This window comes from Myxocyprinus asiaticus, chromosome 21 (assembly GCF_019703515.2).
Source record: "Myxocyprinus asiaticus isolate MX2 ecotype Aquarium Trade chromosome 21, UBuf_Myxa_2, whole genome shotgun sequence".
Lineage (NCBI taxonomy): Eukaryota > Metazoa > Chordata > Actinopteri > Cypriniformes > Catostomidae > Myxocyprinus > Myxocyprinus asiaticus.
The window spans coordinates 20506491-20524171 of NC_059364.1; the positions used below are offsets into that span (position 1 = coordinate 20506491).

A 17681-nucleotide genomic window follows, 5' to 3' on the forward strand; every position below is an offset into this window, starting at 1 on the left:
AGGTCCATTCAGGCCATAGAGCCTCTACTAATGAGCTGATTAGTTGAATTAGAACTGCTACATATGGGAGACATGTGTAGTGCTGTGGGTACTCCAGGACCAGGATTGGGAAAAACTGTTATTACATTTACTTACAATAAAACTCACAATTCATAACCATATACAGTTTGTCTGCAGACACTTTCATCCAAAGCAACTTACAGTGCATTTAAAGGATACATTTTATCAGTTCATATGTTCACCAGCAATTGGACTCATGTCCTTTGCATTGCAAGCACCACTTGGTGCTGGCTGAGCTACAGGAACTGCAAACTACAATGCATGAGAAGCTGTCCAAATATATGCTCTGTATTAACTATACACAAATGTGGAGCTCTGCAGCTCTCAGATGACCTTATGCATTTCCTCATGGGAGCCGGTTGTACCGTCCCACTGCTGCATGTGGGTCAAAGCAAGTTTTACATCATATAATTTTCATTTCTCTCAATGACACCATCTCAGCCGCAAAAGTTTTCACATTTTTCTGTAGGGAATATCACCCTCTGTTGTGGGCTTTTTATCCTGTGCACAGGCTGTTTTCTAGGACTCCCGAGTTCCTGCTAAAACCACCTGGGCTTCCCTCAAATCCACAGAGGCAAACTCACGACGGCAATTCAGTGTACAACTGATCTCTAGCTAACTATGTCCTTGTGTAGTTACAAGGTTTCTCTCCCTCAGATTGACATGCATCCTGTCAAGTTTTATTAATAGTTGAAGGCCAGCAACCTTCCTCCTTTGAACTGTTTTTTTTTTTTTCTTCTTCTTCTTTTAATGACTCTTTTGCCTTTTGATGCCAGTGTAAGAGTATTGGGGGAATGATGTAAGAATCCATTTTCTAAAAGCCTGGGACATGGCTTTGATATTGTTCTGGAGCCGGACATGTTTTTGTTGTTACACCAAAAGGAACAATCAGTTCATGTGGTGTAGGCCCACATTATGATTTTTAGCTTTTTAATTAAGTTTGATCATTTTAATATAACCTATTTTTATATCATTGTTGGTTATCTCGTGGCCCCCTTTGGAAGTTTACTGAGGCCCTCTAGTGGGCCCCAGACCCCTGGTTGAGAACCACTGCCTTAGAGCATTTGTTTGCATGGCCTCACTTTCGGAACTGCTTCCCAATCTTCCCGAGGCCAGTTTTACATGCCTTGTGTATTTTTAAATGACTTAAGTCATTATGGACAGTATCAACATGATCAAACTGTAAAGAAGTCCCATCTACTTATCTGAGCAAGCACGCTAATGCTCTCTCTGGTGAAATGGTATAATGTGGGCAGAATTATCCTCCAGACCTGAGAGAAGACTGGATAGATGTACAAAGCTTTGAGTGGGGGGAGTTCAATACCTTAAAAGCATTAAATACAATTGACAGATCTTGTGATGTTCCAGCTAATGTTGTTTCGCATTCTCAAAAACGTTCACAGTAATTGTGGTGATGTAATGGGTCAGAACTCTACAAATGTCTTTCATCAGATCAGTTGATGGAAGGTCTGAAGTGGAACTGGTTCCTGCTTGCAATGCCGATGTCATGGGTTTGATTTCCAGGAAACACATATACTGATAAAAATGCATGCCTTAAATGCACTGGAAATGGCTTTGGGTAAAAGTGTCTACCAAATGAATAAATGTAATGTAAATGGAAGGTTTCAGACAAGAGCAGGATGTAAAAATAAAACTTCTTAAGGTTGAAATTTAAAAGAGACTGGTTTGCACTTATCAGTTCTGGATTTCAAAACCTGTTGGTTGACAGAAAGTACCAGTTACTAGAAACATGTTAACCAAACAGTGGAATCTGTTCTCACAAACAGATTCTTTTTTTTTTCTTTCTTTTTTTTAACTATTACAAGAAGTGGAGAACCTTGTGCAGTTACAAGGTTTCTCTTTCTCAGATCAATATGCATACTATCAAGGTTTATTAATAGTGGAAGGCCAGCCAACTACCTCCTTTTTATCTCTTCATCTTCTTCTATGACTGTGTTGCCTTTTGATGCCACTATAAGTCTTATGGTATAAGAGTATTAGGGAAATGATGTAAGAACCCATGTTTCGAGAGCCTGGGACATGGCTTTGAAACTGCTTAGGAGCCGGGCATGTTTTTGTTGTTATACCAACAGTGCTCCAGAGACCATCTACTGTAGATGAGCTGTTGAGTCAAAGGCAAAAACAGCGTTGCAAGCCCACTCCACGACTACAGTACCAACATTCTGAAAATTCACATCCTGTTTGTGATGTACTTTTCCAGGCACTCGTGACTCAAAATGTGCAAAGGTTAGCGTGACTCAAATATACCATAATCACTGTGCAAACCACAGATGGAGATTTTTGATACCATTTTATTCTCATGCATAGTCTTTTCACCCCCCTCTTTGCCTAATGCACAAAACGCATCTATTGTGTGTTAAATGGGTTCCATGTTAAGACAAGCACTTGAGCTCCTCTTCAGGTAAGAGCAGTGCTTGAAAGTAATGAGAGGCGGTTCAGGACCTTTTCTCTGCTATTGTGTTTGCTCTCTGAAGAAGCCGTACTGCAGGAATACTAAATAACCTCATTGTTCTCTGCTTTTGTTTAGGGAGAATTGTTGTAGAGCAGGCAGATTTATGAACCTTAAACAGCTCATAGAGCCGTGCGTTTAGTCTACGACAGATATGTGAGGATGCATACACATTTTGTGAAGGCAGATGTACTCACTGTCAGGTAAGGCTTGACGATGAATACATTATCTCTGATGATGATATGAACGTGTAAGAATGCAGGCTATGGAAGTGAAGCACTAGAGGAATATGGACTTGCAGAAGGAACGACGGAGAATAGATGAGAAAGAGATGATACAATCTCTTGTTGTTACAGTTTCATGAACAGTATAACATCCAGAGGCAGCACTGTGGTCTGGGGAATTAGGGAATGAGTTAACTATGCATTGGTACTCTGCAGCTCAATCTCTGACATTGTATTTATTCCCTCGAGTGGCATACAAGCCCTGCCTCTCTCCATTAGGATGTTTCCAACCTGTCAGCATTTTGTCACTCCACCCTCTTTAATGCATTGCCTGAGAGCTCATGTTTGCTAAAATTGCACTGGAAAATGGCTTAATTTATCTTCAGCAATAATGGTTTATGCCAATTATAGGGAGCATGCTGCAGCAGGTGCCCCATCACGTCACTTCCACCTATAATTACAGGGTTTATGTTTGCCTGACAGTTATTCTACAATTCAGAGCAGCACTATTCTTATTGCGTTAGCACCCTGTCACCTATACATGATCTATGACCAGAGACCTTCCCTTCTCTACAAGTACGGTTCACTTGCTTGCTCTCCAGAGCCACCATCCATTCTGATAGAGTTAGCTACTATGAACAGAGAAGAGCTTCTTCAGAAGATTCTCTGGTGTTTCACAGTATTTCTTTTCCTTCTTTGGGGCCATTCACACCGAACATGTTTTTACATTCATCCATGCTGTTTTTCAATAGTTTTTCTGTGTAAACTCTTTGACCCTTGCGCCACGCCTTTGTAGGTTTTTTTTTTTTCAGCATCTCATGCAGGAGCACCATGTTTTTTAGATGCAGTGTCAAGTTAAAAAGAATGTCAACTGCTAAAAATGAATCTCAAGACACCTGCAATCTGTTCTATTCGTTGCACTGCAAACAGCTTTTTTTTTTTAGCGAAAGAACAGGTTCCCCCTGGAGCAGTGGTTCAACCTTTTTGACTCCAAGGCCACCCATTGTCCAAGATAATATTGAAAGGTCTCCATCACCCAGAAACTGGTAATTGATTAAATTGTCAATTGATTAAAATACTTAATCGTAATGAATTTCATGATTATAACATTTTCAGGAACTATTAGTTTATATGGTGTAGGCCTACATCTTAATTTTAGCTGTTTTAGCATTTTAATTAAGTTTGATTATTTTAATATAACCTATTTTTATATCATCTTAGATCATCTCGTACTCCCTAGGGAAGTTTACTTCTCTAGTGGGCCCCGGTCCCATGGTTGAGAACCACTGTTTTAGAGCATTTGTTTGTGTGGCCTCTTTTTCTGAACTGCTTCCCAAGGCCAGTTTTACATGCCTTGTGTCGTTTGAAATGTCTTCAGTGAAGAACATTCTGGACAGTATCAACTTTATCAAACTGCAAAGAAGTCCCATCTGCTTATCTGAGCAGGCAAGCTGCTGCTCTCTCTGGTCATATTGAATAATGTGAGCAGAATTTTCCTCCAGACCCAAGAGAAGATTGGATAGATGGACAGGGCTAGAAGTGGGGAGATCAATACCTTAAAAACATTACATTTATGCATTTGGCAGATGCTTTTATCCAAAGCAACTTACAGTGCCCTTATTACAGGGACAATCCCCCTGGAGTAACCTGGAGTTAAGTGCCTTGCTCAAGGACACAATGGTGGTGGCTGTGGGGATTGAACCAACAACCTTCTGTGTACCTGTTCAGTGCATTATTCCACTATACCACCACCACATTAGATACAATAGAGAGATCTTTTGGTGAAACTTGAAGACATAATGTTCCAGCTAATGTTGTTTCACTTTCTCAAATACTTTAAGGACTTTCACAGTAATGGTGGTGATGTAATGGGTTAGAAGTCTATAAATGTCTTTCATCAGGTCAGTTGATGGAAGGTCTGAACTGGCACTTGTCCCTGAAGCCCAAGTTGTAGAAAATGGTGCTTGCAATGCCAAGGTCACCTGAATGCACTGTAAATTATTTTGGGTAAAATTGTCTGCCAAATTAATACATGTAATGTAAATGTATGGTTTCAGACAAGAGAAAAAAAAAACAATTATAAAAAAATAAGGTGACCTTGAATTTTAAAAGTAAGAGATTGATTGCATTTATCACTAGTTACCAGAAACTGTTTTTGAAATGTTTTCCTGTTACAAGAGGTGGAGAACCAGGTAATCCAAAAGTTGACAATTAGAGGAAATTTTAGAGGACTGTTCAAGCAGTGGTGATTTTAGGGGGTGGCCTGGGCCACCCCTGAAATCTCATTGGCCACCCTGTGGCCACCCCAGAACTGATTGGTTGTTCATCATGTTCATCAACACAAGAACGAAGAATCAATAGAAACGCCTGTCAATCAAAGATGACATCTCAGGTCATTTGTTGATTTAGAGCCACACTGGCCCAGGGTCAGTTTTATATTTCTGACCATTATAGTAGTGGTGGGACTGAAGCTGTGTGAGCTGATCTTTGATCAGTGGGGGGAGGGGCAGGCCGCAGGTGGCCAGGCAGTTGCCGCAGGTCGCGGCAGCGGGCTCCAGGTCTGGAGTATAATGGTCAGTCAGAAGCACGAAGCTGACACGAGCTAGCGTCTACCTCCAACTTCCAATGAGTTGACGACATCAATTTGTGGTCAAAAAGAAAGCTGTTATTTGAGAGGTATGTTCATCTAATCTAACGTTTAATTTATCCCGAATTTCCATGTGAATGTGAAAACATTTTTTCATTGTTACAGTAGCTAGGTTAAAGAGTAAGCTAGACCCTACACCACATTCAGCATGTTATCTTTATATTGACATGAAATATGAAATGCCATGTTTTCTGATTTAATGTGTAAAGGTGTGTAAAGCGTTTTACAGATGTACAGGTGCATCTCAATAAATTAGAATGTCATGGAAAAGTTCATTTATTTCAGTAATTCAACTCAAATTGTGAAACTCGTGTATTAAATAAATTCAATGCACACAGACTGAAGTAGTTTAAGTCTTTGGTTCTTTTAATTGTGATGATTTTGGCTCACATTTAACAAAAACCCACCAATTCACTATCTCAAAAAATTAGAATATGGTGACATGCCAATCAGCTAATCAACTCAAAACACCTGCAAAGGTTTCCTGAGCCTTCAAAATGGTCTCTCAGTTTGGTTCACTAGGCTACACAATCATGGGGAAGACTGCTGATCTGACAGTTGTCCAGAAGACAATCATTGACACCCTTCACAAGGAGGGTAAGCCACAAACATTCATTGCCAAAGAAGCTGGCTGTTCACAAAGTGCTGTATCCAAGCATGTTAACAGAAAGTTGAGTGGAAGGAAAAAGTGTGGAAGAAAAAGATGCACAACCAACCAAGAGAACCGCAGCCTTATGAGGATTGTCAAGCAAAATCGATTCAAGAATTTGGGTGAACTTCACAAGGAATGGACTGAGGCTGGGGTCAAGGCATCAAGAGCCACCACACACAGACATGTCAAGGAATTTGGCTACAGTTGTCGTATTCCTCTTGTTAAGCCACTCCTGAACCACAGACAACGTCAGAGGCGTCTTACCTGGGCTAAGGAGAAGAACTGGACTGTTGCCCAGTGGTCCAAAGTCCTCTTTTCAGATGAGAGCAAGTTTTGTATTTCATTTGGAAACCAAGGTCCTAGAGTCTGGAGGAAGGGTGGAGAAGCTCATAACCCAAGTTACTTGACGTCCAGTGTTAAGTTTCCACAGTCTGTGATGATTTGGGGTGCAATGTCATCTGCTGGTGTTGGTCCATTGTGTTTTTTGAAAACCAAAGTCACTGCACCCGTTTACCAAGAAATTTTGGAGCACTTCATGCTTCCTTCTGCTGACCAGCTTTTTAAAGATGCTGATTTCATTTTCCAGCAGGATTTGGCACCTGCCCACACTGCCAAAAGCACCAAAAGTTGGTTAAATGACCATGGTGTTGGTGTGCTTGACTGGCCAGCAAACTCACCAGACCTGAACCCCATAGAGAATCTATGGGGTATTGTCAAGAGGAAAATGAGAAACAAGAGACCAAAAAATGCACTGATGAGCTGAAGGCCACTGTCAAAGAAACCTGGGCTTCCATACCACCTCAGCAGTGCCACAAACTGATCACCTCCATGCCACGCCGAATTGAGGCAGTAATTAAAGCAAAAGGAGCCTCTACCAAGTATTGAGTACATATACAGTAAATGAACATACTTTCCAGAAGGCCAACAATTCACTCAAAATGTTTTTTTTTATTGGTCTTATGATGTATTCTAATTTTTTGAGATAGTGAATTGGTGGGTTTTTGTTAAATGTGAGCCAAAATCATCACAATTAAAAGAACCAAAGACTTAAACTACTTCAGTCTGTGTGCATTGAATTTATTTAATACACGAGTTTCACAATTTGAGTTGAATTACTGAAATAAATGAACTTTTCCATGACATTCTAATTTGAGATGCACCTGTATATGTTCAATAGCTAAAGTTATAAATATGACCAACCTGTGTGTGAAATGGAAGGGTTTGTGCTGTGACTGTACTTTAAATCATTACATGAGTTATTTATGAGCTCTTTATGTGTATTATTGGTCAGTCAGACAAATAAAATCTTCAAAGTTTTTATACCTTATTTGACATTTTAAATATGCAGAGGCAGGGCAAATTGCACTTAAATGCCGCAAATGATTTGACTAACTATTTTATTTGGTAATATTCAAAGTAATTGAATCTATCAGAACATGTGGAAAATAAACCTGGGTAGACACTGTAAATAGAGTTTTGTTTTTTACTGTATACAGAGCTCAATCTGCAATTTTGGGGTTTCCAGACAGACACCTATAAGCCCTCGCAGCCAATTTCACACACTGATTTGTACCCAATTTAACAATATTTCTGCTGGACAGTGTAGTTTTAGCTAATAAATGAATGAATAATTGATTGAATGATTGATTGAAGTGCGCCTCAATCAGTTATCACCTGTACTTGTATCTTTATATGATTATACACTATACCTGATGTTATACGCAGATTAATTCTCTACAATGAGAATAGCTCTTAAAAATGTGTAACTGACTTTTCCTAAACAATTAATGATTTCAAAATGGATGTTATGTTAAAATAACCAGAGATTCCCAGAAACTGTAATAGGTTGAAATAGAACAGGAATAGAAAACTGTCAAATGTCAAAACAACAGTCTGATATTGAATACAAACAATTCAGTGAATGCTAACATGAGTTTAAGAATTCATTTATTCTACATGTGTGGATGTTGAAGCAAAGCAATGCGATATTTACACATTTTGATCATGTGCCATTCATAAAGGTTCTGCCGGTATCGCCACCCCACACTAGGTTTGTGCCACATCTTGGCCACCCCAGTAAAAATGTCCTGGATATGCCACTGTGTTCAAGAAATAATAAAACGCACACTTGATGGTGCTTAATCTGAAATACTAAACCTGCTATCAATAAACACAGGAAGGAAATGGAGAGTAAGATATTGCACTGAATAAACACAGAATCTCCCCTATAAGAACTTAGATTTTTTTCAAATGCAAAGGATTTTATTGCTGAATTGTCTTTTAATCAAACACGATGCATTGTTTATCCAGATTAGATTAACACATTGGATCAGAAGGATTTTTATAAACCATTGTCAGTCTGTGTTTTCATAATAATCAGCAAGCAAATAATCATATAGTGGTGTTTTGGGTACTTTGATATGATATCCAGTGAACTCCAGTGTTTTAATCCATATCTTCAGAAGTGATATGATAGGTGTGGGTGAGAAAGAGATCAATATTTAAGTCCTTTTGTACTATTAATCACCACTTTCACTTTCACATTCTTCTTTAGTTTTTGGTAATTTGCATTCTTCGTGCATATTGCCACCTTCTGGGCAGGGAGGTGAATCTATGGTAAAAAGTACTTAAATATTGATCTGTTTCTCACCCACACCTACTATATCGCTTCAGAAGACATAGAGTAAACCACTGGATTCGTATGGATTACTTTTATGCTGCCTTTTTGTGCTTTCTGGAGCTTCAAAATGTTGGTACTCATTCACTTGCATTGTGAGGACCTACAGAGCTGAGATATTCTTCTAAAAATCTTCGTTTGTTTTTCAGCAGAAGAAAGAAAGTCATACACATCTGGCATGAGGGTGAGTAAATTATGAGAGAATTTTAATTTTTGGGTGCACTATCCCTTTAAACCAGAAATTAGAGAGATCTTAAAGGCATCTTACCAGCCATGTCAATTGCAAATGGCCTGTCAGCCCTCCAGCCTGTGTACCAACCGACCACTTTGCCCTTCTCTACCAGGGGACGCTCATACCTCCGGCCTCCAACGAGTCCCACTGGCCACACTGACACTTTCCTGGTTGACCGCATCTGAACAGCAAGACACAAAGACAGGTGCATTAATATTAAAAACACAATAAAAAATAGCATCAAGGTCTGCATTAACTAAAACAATTAACGTAAACTTGCTTTTTGTCAAAAGTAATGCTTCTTTATATTGATACCAAATACTTTCTCCATTATTACACAATAGTTAGTTAAGGTCTTCTAATCTGACTGGACAACTGTTTTCCGAGAGTGCTGATATATTGTATAGTATGCACAAATCTTGCATGATATTGCTTAACTATTTTAAGGACTACACACACCATGTATATGCCTTGAATTATAAAATCCTTGCTCATTTTTAGCATAAATAAATCTGTCCACCTGCAATCTGCTGGAGACAGCACACATTGCTTTTCAGTTTCATAAACACGATCAAATCTGATTGAACTCTGTCAACACAGAAAATGTCATTTTCAAAGATAGTATCTTCCTTAAAGAAATTTAAACTTCCTACAGCTAAAAGGATCTCTATACCTTTTATATTTCTCCAACAAATGGTCAGAGTCGCCTTTGAATATTTAATGGTTGTGCTATTTATGAGAGTGCTGTATGCAGCAGGGTGACGTGTCTGTGGCTGGCGGCCCTAAGCAATGGACAAGCTTTGAAGCTGGAACTGCCCCTTCAGCTATATGTCTGTTCTCTAGCGGACTTTTTAAAGGCTCTGTCTCCATAATGGTGTTCTTAAAATGTAACAGCTCGTCCTTTGATGACAACAAGGGCAACAGACTCAGCCATCAAATGCAATGTCATAGTCACTGCTCTTTGAGTTGAGCTTTCAAGCTAAGGGATGCTGTGGAAAGGCATCTGTATTTGGCAGTTTTTGTGACCCTCATATTTTCCTGCAGGGACAGGGGATAAAAAATCTGGCCCTACTTTGACAACACATTGCAGAGAAATACATTTGTCGTAGAGAAGTGTGTCAGTATCTTTAGGGAGGCAAAATCACCTTTGTAAACAAAACTCAACACAGTTTCAGACAGATCCATAAAGGACTCAACAATGCAACAACAAAATTGGATCTACTAAGGGAATACATTTCCGGAGAAAGACAAGTTACAACTCAGAACATAAAAGCCATATCACATCATAGTATAGAATGGTGCTTGCCACCTATATATGCTCTAATACAGTAATATGTCTGTTCAGCACTCTGCAGTCTGCAGTAGCATGTAGGCTTGTAAGTGTGCATACGTTGTTGCTGCTGTAAAAACTGTTTCCAGGAAATTGAAGTAGTATGTTGCACCATATTATAATTGGGTGTATAGTGCCAGGCAGTCCTGATGTAGTTGTGATTTAAATGAATAGTACACCCAAATAAAAAATAAATAAAAACAGTTGTCATCATTTGCTCAACCTCTTGTTGTTCCAAAACCACATGATGTTCTTTCTTCCTTGGAACACAAAAATAGATGGTAGGCAGTATGCATCACCATTCACTTTCATTGTATGGGAAAAAATGAAAGTGAATGGTGACTGAGGCTGTTAGTCCCTAACATTCTGCCCAACATCTCCTTTTGTGTTTCACAGAGGAAACAGTCATATGAGTCATATAAACAACATGAGGGTGAGTGAATGATGACAGAATTTTAATTTTGGGTGAACTATCCCTTGAAGTCAGAAAACAGAGATTCCCATGTTAAAGGCTTTGTATTGTAATTAAATACACATTTTCATCTGTTAATTCTTGATTTTTTTTTTAAGTAAGGTGAATACAGGTAAAATGGGAAACGTTTTGAGAATTTGCCGTTAGTGTTGTTTTGATCCATATGGCTACAACACTTTCATCCCATTCTAGTTTAGGACTAGTTTAGTTAACTTAATGCTGATTTATAGTAATAGAAGAATATACTCATAATGAAATATGATTAAGCTTTATCTGTACTCATAAAGCCTACATAAAGTCCCCAAAACTCTCAACATTCATGTTGAAGCATCAGCCCTTGTGATCTTATTTGTGTAAAGCCTTGCAAGTCTACCTATATGAGCCCACTGTGCAAGGACATCCACAAGTCATCTAACACAAACCTTTTCTTTCTTTTCTACTGTTCCTTAATTATGTCTACTCTTCTCCTCAATCATATGCCTTCAGCACATTAATATTGTTCGTTAAAGGCAGAACTACGGCTTCAGGCTTAGGAGGCAATGAGGGAAGATGGAAGAGCACTCACTGCATGGCCCCCGTCAGAGTCCCCCACTATACCTACATTTTTGCAAAATTATTTTTTCGTGACTTGCTGTACTTATCAGTTTTAGTAGATTATCAGTTCATAAACATACTTTTTACCCTGTTCCTCACACAATGATATTTTCTGCGTCAAAACACTTACTATTGAGCATGTCTTGTAAGGCGGTGTTTTTTAACATTTGCATTACATAACCAACTACATTTACAAGCTTATTCGTGTGCAGTCAAATTGCGCGGTAGCTTAACTTGGAATGCAAAGGAGTCAACCCGTGAGCCAAAAAGTGTCATAGAAGCATAAAAAAATTAAGTGGTTGCTTCAGCAATTGCATTTTTTATCTCACATTTGCTTTTTATGGCATTATTGGTTAGGTGAAGCCTAAAGTTTATGGTAAGGAGGTAGGTTTATTTTATTTAAAACTCAGAGCATTAACCTTAAAAAACTCATCTGTTTTTTATTTCACAATTGCTTTTTATGATGCTATCGGTTAGGTTTAAGGTTTACGAGGGGATAGGTTTTGTTTATTTAAAACTCGATACAGCATTAACTGCAAAACCTCATCTGTTGGGAGAACATTTCACTCTCTTTTAGTGCTACACAGTGGACATTTCACCTCAAAAACTGCCGCAGTATGTGTAATGAACCATGTAATGTGATTTTGCAAAAATGTTGACAGTCACGTAATTTTCTGCTGTGACTTGTTTTTAATGAACTCTGAGGACCCACATCAGACTTTCTCCAGTGGCTGCCCACATCAAGTTCAAGCCATTGATGCTTGCATAAAAAGGCACAGAACAAGATCCTCAGCCTCCTACCTATATTAACTTAAGTCTCACAACTTCTTCTGGTGACCTGTGAGGGCGTTGCAACTCTTGGTTCCAACACGTTAAGGTGCAAATTTAGTTTCTTGTTGGTGGAATGGTCTTTATCTAAGAAGCTGAAGACATAACTATTCCAAGAGTACTTGACACATGACTATTAATGCACTTTCTATATAAAAATGGCTACACTTTTGCTTTTCTATGCAACTTTGGAACACTGAATTGGAAAGGTGCTTTGGAATAAAAAAAAGTCTTCTAAATGAATAAATGTAAATGTTATGTTTAAGGTTTTCCTATGTGTCATTAATTTTTGTCTATATCAAACACTGGCTGTTGTAAGTAGTAAATAATTTGGCTTTCGTTGTTGAGCTGTGTAATGTGTTTGTGTTCAGCAGAGCAAGGGTCATAAGCCCACTGACAGCATTATCTCCATCAGGGGCTGTTCCATGTTTTAATCTTCAGTGCTGTGATACAGTATTTGTCTCCTTCCTGATTTCTTCTATTTTTGTGAATTTTTCATGCTAAATTGTTTTAGATCTTCAAACGAGATATAACATAAAACAAAGTCAACCTGAGTAAACACAAAATACAGTTTTCAAATATATATATTTTATTGAAGCAAAAAAGTTATCCAACACCTTCAGTACTGTGCAAATGTTTTAGGACCATAAGATGTTTCACAAAATTTTTGTCTTAAGATGGTTATTTATATTTTCAGCTTTAGTGTGTCAATAGGAAATATAAATTTTAGACTCCAAAACATCCCTTTTGCAAATAGAACAGAACAGAAGAACAGGGAGCCCTGCAACAAATGACATGGCCCCCTCAGAGTCCCCAACTGGACATCGAGTCAGTCTGGGATTAAATAAAGAGACAGAAGCAATTGAGACAGCCTAAATAGATAGAAGAACTGTGGCAAATTCTCCAAGAAGCTTGGAACATCCTATCTGCCAACAACCAAGAAAAACTGTGTCCAGGTGTACCTAGGGGAATTGGTGCTGTTTTGAAGGCAAATGTGGTCACGCCAAATATTGACGTTAAGTGATAAGTGAAAACTATTTATGGCATTATTTTTTAAAACATCCTCACTATGCAACATTTTTCACAAGTGCCTACAACTTTTGCACAGTACTGTATATCACCCATGTAAAAAACTAACTGCCCCCTTAAACTTAATAGCTGGTTGTGCCACCTTTAGCAGCAACAGCTGCAACCAAATGCTCCCGATAACTGAAGATCAGTCTTTCAAAACGCTGTGGTGGAATTTTGGCCCACTCTTCTTTGCAGAACAGCTTTAGTTCAGCCACATTGGAGGGTTTTCGAGCATGAACTGCCTGTTTAAGGTCCTGCTACAGCATTTCAATCGGGTTCAAGTCAGGACTTTGACTAGGCCACTCCAAAACTTTAATTTTGCTTCTTTTGAGCCATTCAGAGGTGGACTTTCTCCTATGCTTTGAATCATTGTTTTGCTGCATAATCCAGTTGCGCTTGAGCTTCAACTCACGGACTGATGACAGGATGTTCTCCTTTAGGATTTTCTGGTAGAGAGCAGAATTTCTGTTTCCCTAAATTATTGCAAGTTGCCCTGGCCCTGAAGCAGCAAGGCATCCCCATACTATCACACTACCACCATGCTTGACCGTAGGTATGATGTTCTTTTTGTGGAATTTTGTGGAATTCTTGATTAATGCCAGATGTAACAGGACCCCTGTCTTCCAAATAGTTCCACTTTCGACTCATCAGTCGAAACAAACTTTGTTACAATCATCAAGGTGTGTTTTGGCAAAATTCTGACAAGCCTTAATGTTCTTCTGGGTTAGAAGTGGTTTTCGCCTCACCATTCTTCCATGAATGCCATTTTTGGCTAGTGTCTTTCTGATAGTGGAGTCATGAACAGTGACGTTTATTGATGCAAGAGAAACCTGCAGTTCCTTGGATGTTGTCGTTGGCTTTTTTGTGACTTCCTGGTGAGTCGTCACTGTGCTCTTGGAGGAATTTTGGAAGGTCGGTCACTTCTGGTAATATTCACTACTGTGCCAAGTTTTCTCTATTTGGAGATAATGGCTCTCACTTTGGTTCTCTGGAGTCCCAGAGCCTTTGAAATAGCTTTGTAACCCTTCCCAGACTGATGTATTTTAATCACCATTTTCCTCATCACTTCTGGAATTTCTTTCAACCTTGGCATAGTGTGCTACTGGGTGAGACCTTTTAGCCAACTTTGTGCTGATGAAAAAGTTCTATTTAGGTGTTGATTTGATTGAATAGGACTGTAATTAGGCCTGGGTGTGTCTAGTCCAGCTGAACCCCATTATGAATGCAGTTTCATAGATTTAGGGATTTAGTAACTAAGGGGGCAAATACTTTTCCACACAGGCCCTGTTGATATTGGATAACTTTTTTGCTTCAATAAATATCATTATCATTTAAAAACTGTATTTTGTGTTTACTCAGATTGCCTTTGTTTTATGTTAGATTTTGTAACACAAAGTAAGCATTCAGTGAGGAGGTCTGTGGCAGTACGATGGCAGAAAAAAGAGGGCAATGGAATCAGAAGTGACAGGAGAAAAAGCAGAGGCAAAAGAAGAGAATAACTGAGGATGAATGAGACAATGAGCTATACGTAGGTGCAGGGATTGGACAACAGCCAATGTAAGGCAGCAAGAGAGAGAAGTGGATTCTCTGTTATGTTAGGTAGGACAGAGTATAATGCAGAGCAGGAAGTGGGAGTTGCTGAATGGTACCTAATGTGCTGAATGGTATCTTTACTCCTCAAACCACTAACATCGGCTTCCTTGTGTACTTTTTATGCTACCCAATCAGCAAATAAAGGAATTATGTATTCATCAGACAAAAAAATAGTTAATCTCAAAATGACATTTCTGTCATTATTTACTCACCCCCCATGACATTACAGTAGCATTTACACGAGCATGGTTTAGAATAAAATGTCCATAATTGTAACGATAAAATAATTTTAAAATATTACAGTAAAAAAAAAAAAAAATTGGTTAATGATTAGTAATCTTAACATATACTGTAAAACATTATTATATACAGTATTTAACAAGACAATACATGTAATTTTATGGTCAAATTATTATTATTATTTTATATGTAAAAAAGTATAATTTTACAGTATAATTAACTGTAAAAATGTATATGATGTTTAACAAGAGAATATGTGTACTTGTTATGGTAAACTATTGTTAAAATGATGGTGAAAAACAATAATTGGCGTTCCCAGAAGTCCCTGGGTGACCCATTACATTTCATTATATTTTATGGGAATAGTTATGTTTCTTCTAATTTTTATCAGTTATGTACATTGGGGTGTTCTGTGTTATGTTAATGTAGTTTACTTCATGTTTACTGCATTATTTTAGTGTCACATGTGTAAACCTGATGGTGTTTTGTGTTTGTGTGAGTAACTGTGCACTCTACATGTGTATTAATTATTGCTCCTGGAAGGGCAATAATTAAGGTTCCTTGATGAACTTTAAGCCATCACGTGGCCATTTGTAATTACTAGTACTACAGTGATTAACAATACATAGTTAAGTGAAAAGCAGACTTTTATTCCAGAAGGTTAGTAAATTAAGTTTATATTTAAGCAATATCACAGCCGTCCAAGCAGGGGTATTCCTCTAGAGTCATTCACTATAGAAACCGCAATTTTGACCTCTCCAATGTGGAAAGTCTGGTTAGAGGTAAGCGCTTTGAGTTTGTGTAATTAATCAGTCTGATGTGTCTCTCAGCTGTGATGAGCCTTAATGCTGAAGTTGTTAGTTTAAAGCCGTTTAAAGCTATTTCCTAGCTTTAGTAGTGTAGTAGTAATACGAGTGATCACGGAGTGCTGTTGAATATAAACACTGAGTGATGCTGACTCACTTCACGTCACCAACTGGCTCATATTACATGCAAAAATTGTCTTTTGCTGCCAACTGCTGGCTAAAGTATGTAATGTCACAATATTAAATGTAAAGAGATGGATGGCTCTTAACACATTTGCACTGCTCTTACACTTTAGTTTAGAACGGCACGAACACAAGCGGAGTGATACACACAGTGAAGCGTCTGCATGCTAATGGTGTGAGACCAACAGTACTCATGGAACATCTTTCGTCCAATCAGATTCGAGGACCGGAACTAACTGTTGTATATAATTTAATAATATAAACGGTAGTGAACCGTAAAATCTACAGGCATCAAAATGACATGCCGTAAAGCCTGAAACATTGTCACCGTATTTTTTAAGGTAAATTTCTGCCAACCACAGCTGCCAGTATTTTATTGTAAATTTAACAGAATTAGTTTTACTGTGTGCGATTACAAACTGTTCCTGAGATGGAATTATCAATTTGGTTAGCTAACCATTCTTAGGACAAAGAACCATGTTGGTGGAACGGTTTTAGTGGTACGATTGGTCACTTGCCCAGTCAGTCCATTCTAATCCTGATTTCGCAACACCACAATGTAAAAAGAAACCGCAACCATGTTAACAAGCCCAGATCAGTATAGAACGGCATGATACAACATATTTGGCCCAGTGGTGAAAAAGTGCCTATTTTATCCATGCAACAAAAAAAAGAGCATTTTTGAAGAATCTTCAAAAAGCTCTTTTCCATACAACGACAGCTCAAAGTTACCCTGGCAGTCAAGTTCCTAAAATGACCAAAAACAAACACTGTTAAGGAACAACTGAAGTAGGCCAAAAGCGCTACTGTATATTCTGTATCTTCTGAAACCATACAAAAGCTGTGTGTAAGGAACACACCAAAATTAAGTAATTATTCATGGAAAATCTTCTCCTCTGATGCATTCCTAAAATCTCATTCTCCATCCCTCATATTCAAACTGGTGCACTGCGTTCAACACACACAGAAACCAATACAATTTGTGTAACAGCCATGACATTTCAAAGTGACACTAATTTAAAATCTAAACAGAATTGTGAATGATATTTTAGAGCTTCTGCAGAGGAGGATTATAATTTTCAGTCTGCTTTTGCCATTGTGACTGCAAAATTCCATCGTATGATTTTCAGAAGCCACGGGTTAGCGTTTGAGTCATATGGAAAACATTCAAGGTGCTTTTTTGTCCTTTTTGGAGCTTCACAGCTGTTGTCACTATTTAAAAAAGCTGTATGAAGATTCTTCAAAAACTCTTCTACAGAAAAATCTTATCTTAAATCAGCATATGGGTCTATACCAACACGAGGGTGAATAAATAATGACAGATTTTTCATTTTTTGGGTGAACTATTCCTTTAATTCTATTGATTATACACCCATATTAACTATACTGGCCATAAACATCCAACTGATTTTGATAATAAAACTAATCTCGAAGAAGTGTGTGTATCTTTTGAAATGCTTTAAAATCAATGTCTGAGTGCGATATAGAAATACTCAGCCTGTGTAAGACAGTCTCAAATGAAATGTCTCTCATCACATCACAGTGTTATCAGTTTCTAAGACCGATCCTAATGTCCCGGCTGGGTTCACTCCGTCGTTTCTC

At 38.3% G+C, this 17681-nt stretch overlaps 1 protein-coding gene across 1 annotated transcript in view; it reads right to left on the minus strand.

Annotated features, from left to right (window-relative positions):
* Nucleotides 1-17681, minus strand: part of LOC127411780 (galactosylgalactosylxylosylprotein 3-beta-glucuronosyltransferase 2-like) — a 38347-nt gene that overhangs the window by 18689 nt on the left and 1977 nt on the right. Inside the window, exon 2 of the mRNA XM_051647538.1 lies at nt 8999-9143. Coding sequence (XP_051503498.1) covers nt 8999-9143 — 145 coding nt within the window. The remainder of the gene's footprint in view (nt 1-8998; nt 9144-17681) is intronic.